The sequence below is a fragment of the Barbatula barbatula genome (assembly GCF_947034865.1).
Source record: "Barbatula barbatula genome assembly, chromosome: 13".
Classification (NCBI taxonomy): Eukaryota; Metazoa; Chordata; class Actinopteri; order Cypriniformes; family Nemacheilidae; genus Barbatula; species Barbatula barbatula.
In genome coordinates this window covers 19,862,333-19,884,510 of record NC_136776.1, presented here as the reverse complement: position 1 = coordinate 19,884,510, position 22,178 = coordinate 19,862,333, and the positions used below count along the sequence as shown (strand labels likewise).

At 38.3% G+C, this 22,178-nt stretch overlaps 2 protein-coding genes across 2 annotated transcripts; one reads left to right on the top strand and one right to left on the bottom strand.

The window, feature by feature from the left end:
* Positions 1 to 188: 188 nt before the first annotated feature.
* Positions 189 to 4,740, top strand: lpl2a (lipoprotein lipase 2 a). The gene is made up of 10 exons (XM_079470960.1): positions 189 to 742; positions 1,244 to 1,428; positions 1,505 to 1,684; positions 1,860 to 1,971; positions 2,217 to 2,450; positions 2,555 to 2,797; positions 2,875 to 2,995; positions 3,067 to 3,264; positions 3,416 to 3,511; positions 3,598 to 4,740. The coding sequence occupies exons 1-10, from the start codon at positions 640 to 642 to the stop codon at positions 3,617 to 3,619; spliced, it is 1,494 nt and encodes a 497-aa protein (XP_079327086.1). The 5' UTR covers positions 189 to 639; the 3' UTR covers positions 3,620 to 4,740.
* Positions 4,466 to 20,538, bottom strand: LOC306902424 (disintegrin and metalloproteinase domain-containing protein 10). Its single transcript, XM_079470957.1, has 15 exons — positions 20,418 to 20,538; positions 19,747 to 19,894; positions 19,540 to 19,658; positions 18,699 to 18,854; positions 15,631 to 15,710; positions 15,148 to 15,267; positions 12,588 to 12,680; positions 11,945 to 12,113; positions 8,329 to 8,477; positions 7,985 to 8,156; positions 7,653 to 7,797; positions 7,255 to 7,438; positions 6,235 to 6,334; positions 5,856 to 6,076; positions 4,466 to 5,767 (listed from the first exon to the last, which is right to left on the bottom strand). The coding sequence occupies exons 1-15, from the start codon at positions 20,488 to 20,490 to the stop codon at positions 5,663 to 5,665; spliced, it is 2,034 nt and encodes a 677-aa protein (XP_079327083.1). The 5' UTR covers positions 20,491 to 20,538; the 3' UTR covers positions 4,466 to 5,662.
* Between the last annotated feature and the right edge of the window lie 1,640 nt (positions 20,539 to 22,178).

The following is a 22,178-nucleotide window of genomic DNA, read 5'->3' as shown; positions in this document are numbered from 1 at the left end:
AAAGTGCATTTTGAAGTTTTCTCAAATCTAAATGAACCACATCTGTGCAGATTTTGTGCTTCCTGCTCAAAAGGCACAGTGCAAAATAAATATAGTAAAAACAACAGACAAATATATACAAAGTTAATGACAACCCCCGATAGCAACTTATCTTCACCCTTATGTTGTTTCAGACAGACTGCAAGATCAGACGTCAGTGACGCAAATGCCAAATCCTAAAGAATGACATTCACGCCGTTTTTTGTTGTTGCGGGAACTATGCGGGGGAAAAGTCAACCCTGACTGAATTTTCATATTTGTACGTTTAAAAGTTCTCACCTACATTTGTCTGTTCATAAGAACGACCTTGCGAGACATCACAACGTCCAAACGTCATTGAATTACGCTCGCAGCAACCGCGTCTCTCACACAAATGCTTGCGACCACATTTCCACGCCCGTGGGCTGCGACCAAACGCTCTCAGAAGTAGTATGTAGGAACTTGACAGAATTCTGAAGCTCAGATTTCATTAGCTTGGTGTTCAAGCGACACCGAGAGTTTACAAAAATACTCGATTTTAGTCGTTTGTTGCGTTAACGCGCGCGCGCAATTAGAACTGGCGACGACCACCAACGTGCCCAAAACCTGCGCATTAAAGACATGACAGTTTTGTCACGCCGATGCGTTTTCTGGCTCATATTAAGCTTTGCGGTTGTGCTCGCTTTCTCAGAGAAGGAGGAAAAGTCGTCCAGTGCCATTTTCGGTGAGTAAACACAAGACTGTATTTGATTTGATAGGTCACGCGCGAGGCGCATTGTTTTATAAAACCGCGGCGCGCTTCTTGTATTTTAAACGCGTTTTTTTTTGTAACTTAAGTCATTAGTAACGCGATCATTATGGGAAATGTAAACATTATGGTTGTGTACGAGATTTGCCAAAATGCATTTCGTGAACGCACGCTTCGAGAACGCACGTGACATTATTGTAGTAAACATATGACTATTGTTTGCTGCTCGTATTTTGTGGATCACTAGGTGTCTATGGCTAGTTTAAGTGTGGTAAAGAAAGCTTTACACATTAATAATACTCACTTCAGTTGAATACGATCTTTTTGTAGATTATTTTATGAAGCACTTTAAATCCGATGCATAAATACATACAAAAAGATTTGTTTCTTTTATTAATTTGGTTGAATTATAAAAACACTTCAGTGACTATTATCTATTTGTTTTTTATGATTTTGAATGATCTTTCCTTTAAATAGGCAATTTCCTCGACGATCTCCAAAACACAGCCAATGCCAACCGTCCAAATGTGAAGTTCTCCCTACGAAATCCATTCCAACCAGACAATGATGTTTGTTACATCGTGCGTGGAAAACCCGAAACCCTCAGAAGCTGCGAATTTAACAACACTTCAAAAACCTTTTTGGTCATTCATGGCTGGACGGTAAAATGAGAAGTTTTCACAATTCTTTTTTCAAAGGATTCCACATCTTAATGGTAACCGAGGTCTTTCTCCTTAGGTAATTGGATTGTTCGAGAGCTGGGTTGAGAAACTGGTCGCCGCACTCTATGAGAGGGAGAAAGACGCCAACGTTGTTGTCGTGGACTGGTTGGAAACCGCGCAGGACCATTATGTGGTGGCAGCGCAAAACACGAAGATAGTGGGAAAGGAGATCGGACTGTTTATAGACTGGTTAGAGGTTAGCAAATCAAATGAAACATAAGATCAAATGGTGGAGCATGGGATTAGCAAAGTCACGGGTTCGACACCATTTGCATAAATTCATAAATGTAAATATCCAATGGTGACTCGTTGAGTTGAATTCACATTTAAACGTATTTGTGTATATACTGTACTTTGTTTCAATTTAATAGGAGATAACAAATATTCCTTTGGAGAAGTTGCATCTTATTGGCTACAGTCTTGGAGCCCACGTTGCAGGCTTTGCGGGGAGTCACGCCACCAACAAAGTTGGAAGAATCACAGGCAGGTTTGATGGTTTTACAGCGTTTAAACTTGGAACACAAAATAAGTTATTTTGTGAAATGTCTCTGTGGTTTAACGTGTATACAATGGAAGTCAATGAGGCCCAATGTTGTGTGGTTACCAACGTTCTTCAAAATATCTTCTTTGTGTTCTGCAGAAGAAAGTCATACAAATTGGAAATGCCATAAAGATGTGTAAATGAAGGATAATATCTTTTTAAATGTCCTATTTTTGTGTTTTGGCAGGTTTAGACCCAGCAGGGCCGGACTTCGAAGGCGTTCATGCCCATAGACGGCTATCCCCAGATGATGCCCATTTTGTGGACGTCCTCCACACTTTCACCGGCCGTTCCCTTGGTCTCAGTATTGGTATCCAGCAGCCCGTTGGTCATGTGGATATATACCCCAATGGAGGAAGTTTCCAGCCTGGCTGTAACTTGAGAGGAGCCCTTGAGAATATCGCCAATTTTGGAATACTAGGTAATGACTCTGATCTGGAATATCCAATTTCAGACAAAATTTAATGTTCCTATATCTATATTTAGTAATATTGTCCATTTGTGGACTAAAATTTACAATTTCAGCTATAAATGAGGCTATCAAATGTGAGCACGAACGCTCCGTCCACCTGTTTATCGACTCCTTGCTGAACGAAGAAAAAGCCAGCCAAGCTTACCGCTGCGGGACCAATGAGATGTTCGACCGGGGCATGTGCCTTCAGTGTCGCAAGAACCGATGTAGCACTGTGGGCTACGACATCAGCAAAGTGCGCAAGGCACGAAGTGCCAAGATGTTCACCATGACACAAGCGTCCATGCCTTTCAGAGGTTAGCGTTGAGTTACAAACCTTCTTCTACTGCCTTGACGTACTTAATTTTAACATGGCAACATTTACCTTTTTCAGTTTTTCACTATCAGCTGAAGATCAATTTTCTTGGAAAGTTGAACCAGTTGGAGATGGAACCAGCAGTGACGATCTCACTCCATGGAACCAACGGTGACGCAGAGGACCTTCAACTTAATGTGTGAGTAATCTCATATAGAGTTCATAACCAATCTAACTTCATGTTTCTAACTATTCTCAATGTCTTAATAGCCAGGAGAAGATTACCACAAATAGGACGCACTCCTTCCTTGTGGTGACTGACAAGGATGTTGGTGATCTTCTAATGCTGAAGTTCAAATTGGAGGATTCCAGTTCCTCCTTATTCAATAAGCTGTCCAAGTGGTGGTTTGGAGATTCTGGCGTACAGGTCCAAAAGATCTGGGTCCGAGCTGGAGAAACACAAAAGAAGTACGTTCCTGCTATTTTAAGTAAACGCATAAAGTGGCCCAAAAATGTGTTGTTAATGCATTAGATTCGATCACATTCATTTATGTAATCATAATAATTCACGTAATTTATGCAAACATCGCGTGGACCTCTGTTCATCTTTGGTTTCTAGGTTTGTGTTTTGTTCAAAAGATCAACCGAGAGCACTTTCAGCTCAGGAAGTAATATTTGTGAAATGCAAGGAGTCGTGGCGATCTTCATCTAAAAGGTGACGTTCTGTACAGCTTTTATACCTAATCTCTACACATAATGAAGAATATCTTTAATAACTGTATTTTCTTTGCCACAACACAGGCCCAGATTGAAGAGCCCATGATATTATTCTTAAAAAGATATACTCCAGTTTTTTTCTTGACAAAGCACTTAAGTAATATTTATACAGCTGTTATTTATTAAGAATGCACTGACTGTTTTGAACATATAATGTTTGGGCATGAATGTAATTCATGCATTTTGAGTCTTGGTACAAGCACAACTACCATTGTTACACAATGGCCATGACACAAAACAGTGCTTTATTAAAATGTTGATGTGACATCGAAGAATAATGGACCCCCTAAAGGGTTTCTGAAAGGTAAATCGCATCGGCTAAAAAGCCTTAAACTGTAAGTTATTTAATAAGAACATTAGGTGAAGAGGTGATTTGGTACCGTGTGATCTTAGTCACAATATGTGATATTGTTTTTTGGCTTTAACAAGGCTATATGTTTAGGTCGTATTTAACAATTCATTGAGTTCATGAAGAACTCAAATGGCTTGGACACTTTAATCTGTGATTTTACGAGCTAAAATGTTAAAGAAACCGCTTTTAAATCAAACTTTGTGGGTGTATTTACCCTGTCCAAGTAGTTTCTGGACAATAATTCTTCACAGTCAGGCTACACGAATAAAATCATCAATCACTTCTATGTCCAAAAAGAACAAATGTGTTCAGATGCTCCCTACGGAAGACTCCAAATAAATTTCAACAAGTGCAAACAGCTGCATTTAGTCATATTAGTTGATCTAATGACCCAATTAAAGAATTTCTTATACCTCAAATATGAAAACATGACACATCTACTGTATGTTGGATGTGTTGTATTATTGGTACTAACAACACGTTGGTTGTGTCTTTGTTGTATTTTTGGCACTTGATACATAAAGTAAAAAGACTGAATTTAGTATACTGTCCTTTAATCGATTTATGACCTCACATGAATCATAAAATGTACAACAACAATGAAGAAATAACCTGTATATATTTGTATATGTAAAGATTTAATAAATTTTGTCTTTAAGCTAAATAGAGATATTTTCTCATTTCACATGCGTAATTAAGATTTTTACATATATTTTATTTTTTAAATACAGTATTTTTTGTAGAAATAATTGAATACTTAAAATATTTGTAACAAAGTACCGTAAAAGTATAATAAAATGCATTTTTAAACAATTATAGCAATTGCATTTTTTACCCATTGACGCTTTCACCAACAAAGTGGCCCAAACTAAACTTCCATTAGATCTCCCCCAAGAATCAATAACTTTTAATAAGTTTTAATTAATACAATTCATATACCATAAAATATTATTTCATTGTAATATCAAAAAACAAACACAGAGCGGAAGTTAACTTCGGGCCAAGCACGTGCGTCTGATGAAACCGTCTAGAGCTGTTTTTTGACCTTTTTTACCCTATTTGAGATCTAGTTAAAATGTCACATAGTTCTTCGTTCTTATCGCGGTAACCTGAACAAGGACGACACAAAGAGATAGATAGTGAAAGCAAATCCAACAGCTCAAACAAACTGGTGTCAGGATTGGACACAACTTGTCCTAAAATCCGAGCCAAAAGATTGTGAACTGGTTAAATTTTGACCTGGCTGATATCTACCGCAAGTATCGGGACTACAAATAAATCTTTCTCTCTGAAGTGCAGAATTTTTACTATTAACGCACAACAAAGCGTATGCTCTAGTTATTTAACTTCAGCCATCTGTTGTTTTGGTCAAACCTGTTTTATGACCGAGCATTGATTAAAGAGATTTCAAAATATGTAAATGTCACGTCTCACACTTTCTCGAAATAATTGTTGGCAATGTTGTGTAGGAAGTTATGGAGAATACACAATGACTCATTGTTGGATCATTGGACAGCATTCAAATGTCAGATGAGCAATGTCATTCAAATATCCTTGAAATGACAAATGTTACAGTACACGTCACGTGGGTGGTGAATGTAAACTTAAATCACGTTTTGACAGGTGCAAAATCTCTATTTCGCTCCCATCTGAACATCTGGATTTTTTTACATTCACAAACTGTCTCAAAAGCAATGTCTCTTTTTGCAAGTTTCAAAGACCCAAGTGGACGGATGTTTACTGGTTATAATCCGTCTCCAAGGGCTGTCCGAGAACACAGATCGTCCCTGCCATTATCGCCGAAGTAGTGAGAATAGCCAGAAGTATTGCCCACCAATACGCCTGTGGAGGAAATAAGTCATTTGAAATATTAAGTGCTTTTAAAAATATATGTATTTTAGTCATTTCTAAAGGTGCATGGTGTACTGACTTTCATCCAGTCAGCCAAATCCTCAAATTCATCCAATTTCAGGAAGTAATTTTTAAGCCTCGCAATAGGACCGTCTGCATCCAAAATTCGGCACAGTTTGAACCTGTCGCAGTAGCCCCGGTTTCCCGAGCAAGGGGCTCCTGGAAGCAACGCTACGCGCTTACCGTTAAACTGCTGTGAAAGCACGGACGAGGTAGTGCTCGCACAGGTGTGAGGTTTATCTGAGGAAAATTTAAATAAACATGTTGCCCATTCAAAGCTATGCACAAACACATGCGCTTCATTCAGATTTTACAGAGCAGTTATATCAGAGTAAATGTCAAACAGCTTATTTATGCAGCAGTAGACACGTTCTTATGCGGTGGAACATTGTGGTTACCTCTCTGCTGGCAGCACATGTAGCACTTCTCTGTTCGGTTGTCTCCAGGACAGTCACATTGCACCATGTCGTACAGCGCACAAAGAGAAAGACTGCAGTCCTGTGCCAACCAGGCCAAGCCACAGCCAGCAACATTGTGTAATTGGAGAGCACATAAAAAAACACAAATTTATTGCAAGTGTCAAAGAAATCTTGCATTGCAACTATAGATTTATAAGATATATCCTGCATATCTTTCATGCATGCACATTAACATTTACACAACATAATGTTTAAAATTTGGCTCGAAAAAAGAAGCACGGGGCTGTCAATGAAATCAAACATTGGCATCACATGTCTAACATTTGAAAACGGGTCGAACGTCATCGTTCAGCTAAAAATAAACAATTCTGTCATCGTTTACTCGGTCGCAGGATGTTCCAAACTTAAATGGCTTACTTTTGTCTGCAGAACACACGAGGAGATGTTAGAAGCACAATGATAGTGACTGACAGCTCCAGTCCCCATTCACTCCAGTTGTACGGATAAATAGGAGTATCTACAACATTTTTCTAAATATCTGCGTTTCGCAGATGACAGAAGGTCATACAGTAAGGAATCAAATTGTGATGAGAAAACGATGACACAACATTTATTTTTGAGTGAACTGTCTGTTTAGGAAAGTCCCTTGTCTCTATACACTTCCATTGTATGGATTAATAAGAGCATTAACAACATTCTTCAAAATATCTCCCTGCATTTCGTAGGTGACAGAAAGTCATGCAGTTCTGTATCAAATAGAGTTGAAAAAAGCAGTTTAATGTTTAACATTTAATGTTAAGCGAATTGTCTGTTTAAAACACCCCAGTCCCCATTCACTTCCATTGTATGGAAAGCAAGAACATTACAAAGATTCTTAAAAAAATGTCTCCTTGTGTTTTACTCTTGAGAGAGATTTTAGAATCTCATGGGGGTGAGAAAAGTTTCATTTTTAAGTGAACAGTCCCTTTAAGCAAGCCCCCAGGCTGTCCCCATACGTACCCCTTTAAAACAAACCCGTGTGCCGTTGTTGCACAATGTCATGTCTGGCTTGGCAGCGGGATCTGAACACACGGCAGAGGAACCGCCGCAGGCGCTCTGTTTCCGACATTCGGGTGGTTGACCACATATCTGCCCGGCTACCTTATAGACACACTGAGCGCTGCAGCATAGACCCTGACTGGGACTGTAAAATATAAACAGTTACTAAAGTAAAAGGTATAGAAATTGACACATTTATTTAATTTCATGCCATACAATACATCCTGGCTTCTGTAAAAAATGTAGAGACTAAATCTTAAGGAAATTCAATTATTTTTAATGTTTCAGATGTTGCACACGAGCGCCACCTGACATCATCTGTCCATCATTTATATGATCAAAAATGGATCAAAATGAACCTGCATTGCTTCTCAGGCTTCAGTCGGCACTTGACACCCACTGGCTCTTTCGAGCTGTAGCAGCACGGATCATTGACGTCATTCCCAATGTCACATTCCTCTCCGTCCTCTACGATGCGGTTTCCACAGATGGGCTGATCGCTGACTGACAAGACAAAACAGACACAACTCTGATCAGGCGCGGAGATAAGCTCCATTGTATGAGATTGTATGCATTCGTTAGCATTAGACCCCTCGGGTCTCCGAAGTGTGCTCATGAGTGCTTTAAAAAACTGATTTGAACAATTAACCAATCAATCGACTATTATAGCTAAAGGTACTTGGCTTCTTACCTACGAAACAATTATCCTTCTTGATTTTCAGAATGTTGCTCATGTGCCTCAGGCTGCAGGGGGAGAACCTGTCGGTGTTCTCCTCAATCTTGGCGGAGGCCTGTGGGTACATCAGGAACCATCCTTTCCCTTTGGTTATCCCCGGGTCACCGCAGTTTCGACCCTCGTCGTGCTTACATGTGAAATGCACATTTAAGGGGACCCCCGGTGTAAGAAGATAGAAATGTATAACGCTTCGTTATGTAAGGTCTTCATACACCTCCGAAGACATAGTTATGTATATTATATTGCATGTCTGTCAATAGATCTTCCTTTAACCACGAGAGATGAATGCACAAACTCACTGGGGCTCCAAGACTGTGACCCAGCTCATGGGCGAAGGTCAGCTGCACATGTTTGGTGGAGAGATAGTGGCTGTACGTCTGCAGTGTGATCAGACCCGTGTTATGGCTGTTGTTTCTGACCATCTGAGAGCAGATTCCACCTCGATCATCTAAACAGAGATACAAATAAAGTTGTAAAACTGAATTAAGGTCGTAAAGGTTCTGACCAAGCGAAGGGTTAAACAACAGGCGAGTCAAGCTTGGCATCACTCGGGTCATTTAGCTCAAGATTAAGTTATCTCCCTTGACCAGATTCAGAGTAAAAGCATTCGGTCTCCTGGAAATGGATGCGTCAACTGTTCTTTAGAGGGCTTCTGTCATGATTTGAGAGTGCAAGAAACCCCTAGCAGAGCTCTTTCTTCTCTCTCATGAGCTCCTTTCTTTTAAGCCAATTGTATATTACGCCAGCAGACACATTTACTGCAGATCACAAACAGATGGTCATTCTCACACAGTGCTAACCGATTACATCATCGCCGTGGAAAGGGTTCGTTTGCATCTTAAGGAGTCATACATCAATGTTGAGCGAACCGGCTGACGTAAAACATGTGTGCGCTGCAGGATTTATGACCTTCATCTGACTCTCATTTATAGCGCTCGGCACTACTTAAACAGCGTTTTTGAAAACGCAGTGTCATGTGATTGAAACCCCTACCCTAAACAGGTATATTAAAGGTACAGTGTATTTAGTGGCATCTTGTGGTCCAACGGATTCCACTACGATGGCTGACACAGGACTAAGATGTCGTCACGTTTTCGCTTCTTTGTCGAAGGAGATAACGTGTTTATGAAACGCGCGCTTTTGAGCAGTTTGTCTGTTTAGGGCAACTGTAGAAAAACATGGCAGAATCCATGTAAGGGGGCACGTGGTGTACAGCATGTAGATAGAAATATCTCATTCTAAGGTAATAAAAACATAACGCTTCATTATGTAAGGTCTTTATACACCTCTGGAGACATAGTTATGTATTATAACTTTCATTACTGGTCGGAGAACAAACTGTAGGGCTTACTCATCTCAGCTGACTGAAACGGAGGTGAACCATTTACTGCGCTTTGCTCGAGTTCAGATCGCTTGACTCTGGGAAAACGTTACCGAACACGAAAGGTGACTCGGATGGAGCCTCGGGGAGGTTCACCCTCGCTGAAGTCGCAGAGTTTCACAGGTCTATATCAGGCACTTTTTCCACTGGGGCCATTTTTGTCACGAGGTTTGTATGACACAATCTGTCAACACACACACTTTGGCATAGTATTGTAACGTCAATGCAAAAATGTTGACCTCGTTCTTCTGTGGAACACAATTGAAGATATTTTGAGAAAAGTCTCTGTGGTTTTGTGTCTGTACAATGGAAATCAATGGGGTCAATGTTGTATGGTTACCAACGTTCTTCAAAATATCTTCCTTTGTGTTCCGCAAAAGCAAAAAAGTAATCCCAAGTCACATCTAACACAACCTGAGGCGTATTTATTCATCATGCATGCCGGAGTGGGTCTGTTTCGAATGAAATCTCACATGAATACTTCGCCATGCGGGCAAATCCACAAACAGGAATGCTGTCGTCCCCCTGTTGTGTTGGATAAGCATTGGGGGAGCACATACCTCTGAGGTCACATGACCGTTTTGGTGGACTCACACCCCCGTTCTCAGCCAATCACACCGGGCGCTGTGGTGAATCCTATGGCAACATTCAAAGATCTCAGCTGCTCCTCATAATACAACAATAATAACCAAAACAATGACTGCACGGTTGAGCAGGCCTCGCATTGAGCGGACGCTTCCAGAGCGCAACCTTTGTGAATGCATCCGTCCATCCTTTTTTCAAGTCCTGTAGACCGACCAGCCCAGTATTAACCAACAACACATTATGATCAATACACAAGAGAGATTTGCTATGAATCGTGCAGCTCAACTGGTAGAGCATTGTAGCTTCCATAACAACAGACCTGGGGCAGCTGTTCAACCCATTAAATGGGTATCATGTTTTTAACAGAGGTGGATGGTACTTAAAGGGACAGTTCACCCAAAGTGAAAAGTCTGTCTTCATTTATTCACATTCAAGTTGTTCCAAATCTGTATAAACTCCTTTTTTCTCTTGAACACAGAGAAAGATATTTAAGCATGTGGGAAACAGTTCTAGGTCACCATTGACCACCATAGTAGTTTTTATTCCTATAGAAGTCAATAGTGACCAAGAACTGTAAGTTAACAATCTCCCAAATATTTTCTTTTAAAATCATCCGTTTTTACTTTGGAGATGTGGTACATTATAATATAAAGCATATATCATAATTTCACTACCCTATACTTCATAAATACATGTTATCTCATACCTTTCAACAGTTAAACAGTTCACCCAACATGCAAATTCTGTCTTCCAAATCTGCATAAATTTCGTGGTTCTGTTAAACACAAAGAAAGACATTTGGAAGAATGTTTGTAACCAAACCGTTCTGGGGCACCCTTGACCCCTATTGTCAGAATAAAAGCCTTTGTGCTAAATGCATTATAAAGGGTTATTAAAGAGTAATGCATTATGATTGTTCATAATGCGTGTTGTTAAACTTAAATGTTGTTGTAAAGAATTATAACCAAATTTAAAATATGAATTGATGAGTGTTATAAAGTATGAAGTTTAGGTACAATTATTCATGAGACATTACACTGCATTATAAGATGTATTACAAGTCATTAAAACTACTATTATGATACATTATACATATATGCTTTAAGTAGTGTGTTACTGAAAAACTATTATGGTAGTCAATAGTGCCCCAAAAAGGTTTGATTCCCCACATTCTTCAAAATATCTTCTTTTGTATATACGCAGGTCTGGAACCACTTGAGCGTGAGTAAATGACGACAGAATTCGTACATACATTTCAACTTTGGTACATTAAAAAGCCAGAACTTTCTTACTTTAACTCAAGAACTTTACTCAAAATTATAAAAAAAAGCACCTAGAAAATGTATAAAGTATATGTAGTGGAGTTCAAAATATGATCATATGCTGCATAATGTAGTGAAGTAAAATGTTTACACATTTTCCAGGGTAAAAATACTTTCCTCTGTTCACCTCTTGAAATACATTTCTGATGATCTGCTTGTCTCACTGTACATACAATACGTGTTATTGTAAACAAATAATTAACAAGAAAGCGTGATATTGTGTTTTCTAAATGTTATTTCTCCATGTTCATCTAATAGAACTGTCAACACAGAACAATGCAACACATGCTTCCAAGAAAGTCAGTTTCTCAGAATTTTACACGAGAACATATGTTCCTAAGAACAACTTCCCCAAGACATCCTCCACACCCTATACACATTTTCAATAGGTTGTTTGGGGCCGGAGTGATGTTATCAGAGTGCTTCGCTTTGATCTCACGTCGCAACAATGACGACTCTGGACAGGGGTCACATACCAAACTCCCTAATGGAATACAAAGCCCAGTTGGCTGTCACCAGGTGCAACAATATTCCCCGGTGGACCCAACGTGATATCTGTTGCGGGCGTTAATGTGGAGGCTCGTGTCACCGATTCAGCAGTTCTGAGTGAAGGGGTTGAAATGTTACCTGGTTTTCCACTCCAGGCCAGGCCGAGAACCCCGCTGAAGTCTCTGTTGGTCAGCAGATAAGAAAGGCAATAGTCGTTCCAGTTTGTTTCAGAAAAGAGACTCAAAAGCTTCTCGGGTCCAATGTAGGTCTGGTCCAAAGGACTGCTGGGGTCTTCTTCCGTCCTCACCTGTATTCAGACAGGTGACAATACATAATATGCTCAGCTCACAATTCAATAAAAGAAACATAATATACTGGGTCAATAAAACGATAGTTTCACAATGTTTTTAACAACATGTTTAAACATTATTTCCAAATATAAGATTTTAATTTTATATTCAACGTGCAACATTTAGGGTTCATTGAACCTTATGTATACAAATTCAGGTCAGTCAAAAACAGAAACAGTCAGTGACCGAGAAATAAAACTTAATTTTAACCTACAAATTAAAATGATAAATGTATAAAGCTATAAGAGAGCTTCGTAAATTAGCAAAACACTAAAACACATTGGCATCTCAACATTCTACAATACATATTGCTTGTTTATACCGTGATGTATACCGTGTCACAATATACCATTACACCAATAGCAGTGTGTAAACTAAAGTCTGCCACGAGAAACAAAACTATACACAAAAATGGTAAATAGATGCCTTACAGTGAGAAATTTAACTTTGAAGTTGACCAGCTGTATGCCATCAAAGTCGGCTCGGTCATAAATGTCGTTGACTACTTTCATGTAAGAGGCCAGCTGCGAAAAATAAAATACCATTAATTGTTAATTATCATATATGAGCACATTGTCCTGATACCTATACAGCCCTACAAAAGGCAAAACCCCAAAACAATATATTTTAGACGGATAAGCAGACAGACAGAGGCACTGTTCTTATCTCTACGATTTGATCCCTCAAGACTTGCTTCATGCAGAAGAGATTTATGAGCTGGCGATCAAGTCTCCAGACTGTGTTTTGCCCCAGTCACGGTCAAAGGAATGTGGCACATTAAGCTTCTGAGAGAACGCAACCAATCACAGCGGCTATCTGGCCAACATGTTAGCAAACAACAAATGAGAGCTATACTGGGAGAATCAAGCAATGTGGGTTAGTAATGATGACTGGAGCATTGCCCGGGCACCAACACCCATTTATACAACTTTAACAAGCTGTATATATAAAAAGCAATTGGGTGAAGTGTGTCATTATAAAAATAACAAGTTTTCATTTTTTTAAATTAAAATGCACCGAAAATTATAAGGTATTCGTTGAAGAACTCCCATGTAGAATATGTTTTTATGCAATGAAGTCATGAAGTGAGACAGACAATATATCATTATTCAAGCAAGGTTATTTTTGTTTACTCAAAATAAAACATCGAAAGCGCTTTTGTTTATTGAAATCAAACAAGTTTGACCTAAACATTATTGGGGAAAAATGTATAATTGAAATGTTCCTAAAGAGATAATAATAAAAATCATTTTAAAGCACTAAAATGATTATATAAAACTAAAACATATGAATTTTTCACCAAGTTCAAGTTCATTTATTTCTAAAGCACATTTAAAACAAGACTGACCAAAGTGCTGTACATTAGAATGAAAATCTTAAACCTAAGGAAAAACAGAACAGCATACAGATAACGCAGTAAAAGGAATAAAAATACATAGTAAAAAAAGGAAGAAAAGTGAATTAGTTGTAGGCCAGATCAAAGAAATATGTTTTTAAATGAGAAGTGTAAAGAGAGTCTAATCTCGAGTGGCAGATCCATTCTGGATTGAATGGGCAGCCAGTGGAGGGCCCTCAGAATAGGGGTCATATTGTCGTATTTTCGGCTTCTTGTAATGAATTTCGCAGCAGCATTCTGGACCAATTTTGAGCGGATGATTTGTGACTGAAAAATACCATAGTACAGTGAGAAATGTGTTTGATTTTAAACAGCAAGTGGAGTAGGTAAAAACTGGAGCTAATTACATAGGAGATATGCTTGTCTAGTTTTATTGACTCTTCGCGCACACAACTAATCTAAAGGCTGATAAGCCGCCCAGATCAGGACTGGGAGCCTGAGAATGAGCAGACGGATTGAAAACAATCACCTCTGTTTTATCTTCATTTAGCGTTAAAAATGTTTGACCTAGCCAGATTTTGACCTCATCTATGCACCTTTAAAGGGTATTCAGAGCTGACGGATCATTCCTCTTAATAGGTATATAGATCTGGGTATCGTCAGCAAAAAATGAAAGGACATCCCATGCCGTCTAGAGATAGAGCCCAGAGGAAGCATGTACAGGGAGAAAAGGGAGGGGGCCAATATGGAGCCTTGAGGCAGGCCACATATGAGTGGGGCAGTGGAGGATGAGAAGTTACCTAGTTTGACAAAAACTGACAAAGACTGAAACCACTTTAGGACAGTCCCATTACATAGCAATATAAAAATAAACAAATACATAATAAAATGACACAAAAGCACCCTAAAAATCGCTAAATATTTTACTAAAATGAACACAAAAACTAAACATCTAAAAATAAAAGGTAATTCTTAATATTAGTAAAGATTAAATAAAAATGTAATCAAAACTACAATAACTATGGATGTTAGCCATTTTCAAAATAGAAAAATATGATTTGTCTGAATATGACCAATTCAATAGACACTAAATATGACCTAAATATTTTTTTCTCCAAATTAAAAACTAGCAAAATAACCAAAGAAATGAAATGAAAACAGGCATGATCTGCAAATGCAATAAAGGGGTGTTTTTCAATTTTCCTTGAGACAAAAACATGAGGGGGTTCTGTGAAACAATAACAGTACACCAGCTGTGAAGAGGAAATCCTTAAAAATAAGTTGCGTAACTATTAAAAGTAATACCTAGAAAATAGGAACTGCCAACAAAGTAATGGTACCGTGACCTCAAAGCCCCAGAACACATCTGGAAAACTCATCAAACAAACAATACACAGTTACCATACAAATGTTAGGTTACGCCATGCTTCGCGTGAAACCCATTTGTGTTTCACAGCAATAGTAAAGAAACTGGCAACGGTCCAAAGTGGACACAACCCCACAACTTCCCAGAATTCCCCAGTGGAATAGAGGAAAGAACATGCTGTGCATCCTAATTCGGGAGGATTGGAGTAAATATTATGATCGTGCAGACGTTACTTCATCAGTCACATGTGGTTTAACGGGATTGAAGGAACCTGCTTTTCACAGCTCACCTGAGCCACGACCGCTTGGATACTCCCGAAGCGTTTGTAAAAGAGATGGTCTACGTAGAGATGGAGGAGGCAGCTGGTTTTGGATTGGTCCACCGTTCGCTTCGACCTTGAGACTGGTATCTGTGGGTCACAAGACAAGGAGATCCGACATTCTTACAACCTACAGAGAGGAGGCGGTTCACATCTGTTCCTTCGATTTTGCACCAAACACGTGGGAAAGTGCCGCTTAAAATACGATGTTATCTGATGAAAACAGACCCCGCTGACCTTGAACACGTACTGTGAAACAATAGATAGATTGTCCGTAGCATGCCATTCACAGGTGGTAAGCGAAAACAATCGACTGCCACTGTCGTCGGGCTATAAATAATATCATTCAGACATCTGACTTCAGAATTATTTTCAGACATGGCGTACATCTTAATGGACGGTTTGGGTGTGCGAGGATTAGGAAATGAGGTGGGAGCAGATGTAATGTCTGACCTCATGGTTGTTCTGGACAAGATGCTGCAGCTGGTCGGCACCACAGAATCCAACATGGCTGTCTCTCAATGGAGTGGCATCTGAAAAATATTTTACTTTTTAGATTAGTAAAACAACAAAAAAAGCTAAAAATATGAAAAATTTCACTATGATTTCGATCTTTGACATGTAATTCCTCAGTCAATATGAAATATCTCAATGTTATATTTTTCACAGGATGTGCTTTACAATGATGTAGGATGATTTTATGTAGAAAACAGAAAATCACCAAAAACGACTTTAGCTTGGTTTTCAAGACGGGGTCAAGAAATATGCTTTTTCTGTGCAAATACATTCCACAAAACGACCAGTATTGGACAGATTGACAAATCATTTATATATAAACCATTTGTATGTAAACTGAATCGTATTCAATCTACATTTGTGATACACATGAATTCAATGTTTCATACGTTTTTCATTGGTGCGCTGTGCAACGACTGGATGTCAGATATGCAAATCTAATGAAGAAACGTGGCAAATGTCTTGAGCCCTCTTATGCCATCTTGAAATCGTAATTCATTGCACAACCAGTCTTGCTCAAGTGATCCTTGAGAGGTTGACTTCCCTGACCTCTGTTGAAAAACTTCATTGTAAAATGTAACATAAAATGTAACATTATGGCCAAAAGCGCATCACATTCCTGTACGACGGATTTTCTTGAAAATCCGTAAAAGACAACTGTAAATCTCTCTTAAGAAAACGTCGTTTGACATGACATGAGTCATTTGTTGAAATGTTTGACAAGAAAGCTTGAAATATTTATCGCGTAATGCGTTTCATCAGTCACCTGTTTACAAAGACAGCGTTGGGTATCCGATTTACGAATGAATCACTTTTTAGAGTCGGTTCTTTTTAATGAACTGTACCAAGGAATGACAAACTGGTGTAACAACAAATGAATGTATACCTTAAATCGATGTGAGTTAATCCTGTTGCTTGTCATCGAGGAAGAAGATCTTTATTTAAGTTTAACAAGCACACTTGCAACTCGCACTACTTCAGGTGAATGGGCAGGTCACTTTCATGCATATAAAATATGGCTCTCAGTGGTAAGAGCATGACGTTAACAACGCCAAGGTCATGGGTTCGATCCCAGGGGATTTGCACGTGCTTAGAAACAAATGTACAGGATAATGCAATGTAATTCGCTTTGGATGAAAGCGTCTGCCAAATGCATAAATGTAAAATATCGAAGGGGGTTTAAATGTCAGGTTGCCCCCATGTAACTAGAGGAACGATGTGATTGGATCACCATCCTGGTGTGCAGGAATCAACCTGGCTGCCGAACCCGCAGCTGTTCTCAGATCGCATGTTAAATGATGACCGTATCGGTTTCTGTGAACACAAAGGCTGGTAAAGTTGTTCCTGGATCTGCAACTGCGTGCAGACAGATGGAGCGGGAAATGTCAGCCATTGACCCACTGATGGAATTACTTCCAGACATTGGCTCCATTTTCCAACCATCTCTTTCAAGTAGTTGCGCCTGCAGAGACCGGATCAGAAAGGTCCCAGAAGTTCTTTGAGGAAAAATATGGCTATAGAGAAACTATCCGCACCAGAGGTTTGTGGATATTAAAGTGAATATTTGGGTAAAAACACACTTGTGGGAGCATATCCAGCATGAAGAATGTTGGCAATAGATCATATTTAAAACAAAATGGCCTGTAGTTTACGTTACTTTTATTTGTTTGGCAGACACTAGGCATTTAAGGTAAACACTTATATCAGCATGTTCTGTGGGATTTGAACCCACAACCTTGGCTTTACTGTTGTTGAACCAGCTAGAGATGCTAATGAATTGATATTAAAATTCAATTTCACAGATTTGGCAAACACAGATGTGTTTTCCTCTGTGTTGCTCAGTTGGCTGGTTCAGATTTTTTTGTTTATCTTCAGTGAAACTTAATCAATGCCACCCGTCTTCCTGTAAATTTCAACTTCCAGATGGCAGAAAATCCACTGGATTATCCAGAAAGAGAGGAATCAGACATACATAAACAATTCATTTACGATTGTGTGCAAATGGTGACCCAGACATATAGATCTGATTTATGCTTTAGCGTTGTATGCGGTTTTGTTCATTTTTGATAATTAATATGTAGTTGTATTTTATTATACAATAAGTATTAATATTATAATTTTTGTTGTAATTAATAATAGTATTTATTTATTTATTTATTATTATTGTTAGCTTTTCCACTGTATTTTTAGACATTTTTCATTATGGAAAGTTGTTGGCTCTCTAGATATGGTCTATAAAAAGAATCACCTAAAAGATTACCTGGGAACCACACAACACACATTCGTAGCGATAAGCTTCATGTGTAGCCAATGAATAAGTAACATACAGCCTTTGGAATCATGGGAAACGCTCTGGAGTAACCTTGGAGCCTCATGATATGGTGTGACTTCAACCAGAAGATCACATGACCACCCATATCCACATAATACACAGACACATGTCGCTCTGCTAATGTTTACCTTCTGCTGTAGAGACAGGGGGTCACTTATATGAAAAAGAACGATACGAACAAAGACGCTATTTCTAAACACAAACAGTTAAACAGTAAAAGCAAACAGTTGGCAACTGTGTTTAGTCGAAGAGAAAGCGAATAAAGCAAGAAAGTCTTGTTTTCAAGCGCCTCCTCTCTCCCAACCATCTGTTAAGACCACTTTACACAATCCAATCATAAAATCATGTTTCTTTATGTGTCCTGTTTCCTACGATATCTATACATATACTGTACATATATCCTGCTTCCTACATTGTTTTCTTGAATATCCTGCGGTTCACATATTCTTTCCATTTATTTTCATAGCAGATGTTTCCTTTCCAAGCTACAACAACATTCGTGAACATATCATGGAGGTGAAGAAAATATTATCCTCACATTCGATAAAAGCGTCTTAAGTCATAATTGAATAAACGTAAAAGCCATCAAATCATAATTCCCAAAAGATATACAAAATATATGAGACTACATCAGAACTGATGCGATGGAAGAATTAGGTTTTGAATCGCTTACCCACATCGTTTTCATGATAAATGATGGAATGATGCTCTGATTTGCTGGTTGTGTATCTGTCAATGGGCTCCACATAGAATGTGCCATTGGCTGTGGTAATGGAGCCTTCGAATTGACCCTCGCGAACAGAACCGTGACAGGAACCATCACTCTCATCTTTAAAAACAAAGCAAAGAACATGTCACAAAGTCTACTTAATTTTAGAAACTATATCATGACATTTGGTCAAGAGACTTAATTTGATTTAAAGGTCCAATGTGAACTTTTTTTGGAGATGCAATATAACTATGTCTTCAGAGGTGTGTAAAGATCTTACATAATGAAGCGTTATGTTTTTATGACCTCAGAATGAGATATTTCTATCTACACACACAGCAGGTCCCCTTACACACCATCTACAGTAGCCCTAAACGGACAAACTGCTCTACAGAGGGCGTTTTGAAAATATGTTATATCTCCTTCGGCAAGAAGCGAAAACGTGATGACATATTTGTCCTGTGTCAGCCACCGTAGTGTTTGGAAAGGGAGGGGTGGAGTGAGTCGTTGTTTGCAATTCGCAACGCTATTTTTCATGCACTGGACCTTTAAGTGACCACGTATTTGCCAGTTGCAGTCCGCATTATTTGCATCTAAATCACTGACAAAAAGTATAAATGTTAACCTGTAACCAAAATCTGAGAAACATGACAATGAATTGAAAGAATGACATTTAAACCCAACACCCCAGCCCAAACTCAACAAACTCAACAATGCTGTTCCATCATGCATATACTTGGAAGATTCATGGTCTTTTTTCTAATGTGATAATGTTAAAAAAAAATTATGTTGAAACACTTCCCACCTTGGAGGGTTCCCGAGAATATGTGGGAAAGATCCCCCAAATTCGTAGTATTTTGTGACTGGACCTTGAAATCCTCTGTAAAGCCGGCGATGTCTCGCTTGAGACGCAAGTGGAAAACCCTACAACAAGTGCATAACCGAAGGGTCACATATTAAAAGTGTTACTGTAAACCAGTGTACATCTGAACGCTTGAAATGTCATCAGTACCTATCAAATGCGTTGAAGTTCAGGTGAAGCACTCGATCGTTCAGACGAGTTTGCCGTACGATACGCTGGTGCTGTTGCTTTAAAAGATCTCGATCGTACGTCAGGCCTTCATAATGCTTTATGTATTTGCTGATGTCTTGTAAAGCTTCTGGAATATTACAAACATGAGATAGATAGATAGATAGATAGATAGATAGATAGATAGATAGATAGATAGATAGATAGATAGATAGATAGATAGATAGATAGATAGATAGATAGATAGATAGATAGATAGATAGATAGATAGATAGATAGATAGATAGATAGATAGATAGATAGATAGATAGATAGATAGATAGATAGATAGATAGATAGATAGATAGATAGATAGATAGATAGATAGATAGATAGATAGATAGATAGATAGATAGATAGATAGATAGATAGATAGATAGATAGATAGATAGATAGATAGATAGATAGATAGATAGATAGATAGATAGATAGATAGATAGATAGATAGATAGATAGATAGATAGATAGATAGATAGATAGATAGATAGATAGATAGATAGATAGATAGATAGATAGATAGATAGATAGATAGATAGATAGATAGATAGATAGATAGATAGATAGATAGATAGATAGATAGATAGATAGATAGATAGATAGATAGATAATCTTACCTGAATAATGTCCTTTAGATAAAAGATAAATAAGCAAGAAAATCTTGGAAGCACTCAAAAGCGTGGCTAGCATTTCTGTTTCTTATCTCAATGGGTGTTTGGAAACACCACTGACAGGAATGCTTCTGACTTTACATGTTCTTACTAGTCATCCAGACTTGTTAGTATGGATGTTGTGAAGGAGGGTCACATTTTAGAAGTGCATTGAGAATGTGGAACGGGTGTCGCTTACATGCGCATATTTTGTGCTGAACTTTAAGGGGCGGTTTCCCAGACAGGGTTTAAGATTAGTCCCAGACTAAATAACATGTTAGTCCCGTCTTGATCAAAAACAACTTGCCCTTGCTCATCTTAAAATACATCAATGCGATTGTTTTATCTCAAGATGCACACGGTAATGTTTGTCCTGGATTACGCTAATCCGTATCCGGGAAACTGCACATAAGAGTTACCAAGTGTAGGGGTTGAGTCGTACAATTCAATTGTTCTGACACAAAAATGTGGAAAATATGTAAAATAGACTTGGAAAACACCCCAAAAACGACTGCAGGGGGGACCTGACATTCTCTTGGGTGCATTGCAATTTAATTTCCAGATCTGTGCAGCTCCAGACGTATGTTGACGTGTGCCAACCCAAACAACCAGACATGGTTTGGGCCTTAAATAATTAGAGACAAGCAGTTGTTTTGCTTGAATTGTTGATACTGAGAAAATATTTAACATCTTGGTAGAATAATATCTTTCACGGAAGGCCTGTAGATCTGAGCTCAGCCCCGCCTCAAGATCCACTCCTTGGATGTGATTGGCCAGCGATGCACGACCTGATCCTGATTCTGTGACATCATTCAAGAGAAAGTTACTTTAGGTCATTGTTCTCTAACTTAATTTTTCATCCATAATGGGATTTTTATTGATCATGTAAACTAATATTCACTTGAATAAACCAATGCTTGCTTTTGAGTATGTAGCACATTGCATGCAAATGTCTCTATATTATGTGGATAATTTCAAGACAGCGATGGCCAACATCTCTTGTACAGTTTACGGTCTCAATTACTAAATTATTACAAAAACACAAACGCAGATGTTAAGGCAACAGATGTTAAGGCAACATTGCCCCCAGCTTGAGATTTGTGTCACTTCTATATTTTCGGGAGCAAATCACATTGACTAAAATGACCTAAAATATAAATAGACTAAATAAGAATTAAAATCATTGAATTTGTTAATTCACATAATTTGTCATGACCACAATCTACGTATTTAGTTCCACATTTCTGCTTATTCATTTCTGCATTTAGTTATAACGAATGTGCATCCAAATCAATCATTCAGGAAAATATTTTCATTCACAAAACTTTCTCCAGCTCACATAATTTCTGAGATGGAAACTTGGGTCTTATTTTTAGATGTTAGTGATGTGATTTTTTCTATCTTTAAAATGTGTGGTTTCCTTGCAAATGTTGATGTATTTATGGTTTATTAGATTAAATGTCACAGTCATCCTACAGCATGAGTAATAAGAGATGTGTTGAGAAATGTTACCGGCGGTTGGTGAATGTGATTCAGAATTTAATTTAACTTTTAATATTACGTAATCCAAAAAATTTTATCTGACCAAAAGCGAGATAGTGAGCCCACACATTATTTTCACTTACATATTTCAGTCAACATGACTCAAAACATAAACCAATGATAGCATTATTTATTGATAATGGTATTAAAAATGTAAAAGTAAAATGTTGCTTTTTTATAAACATG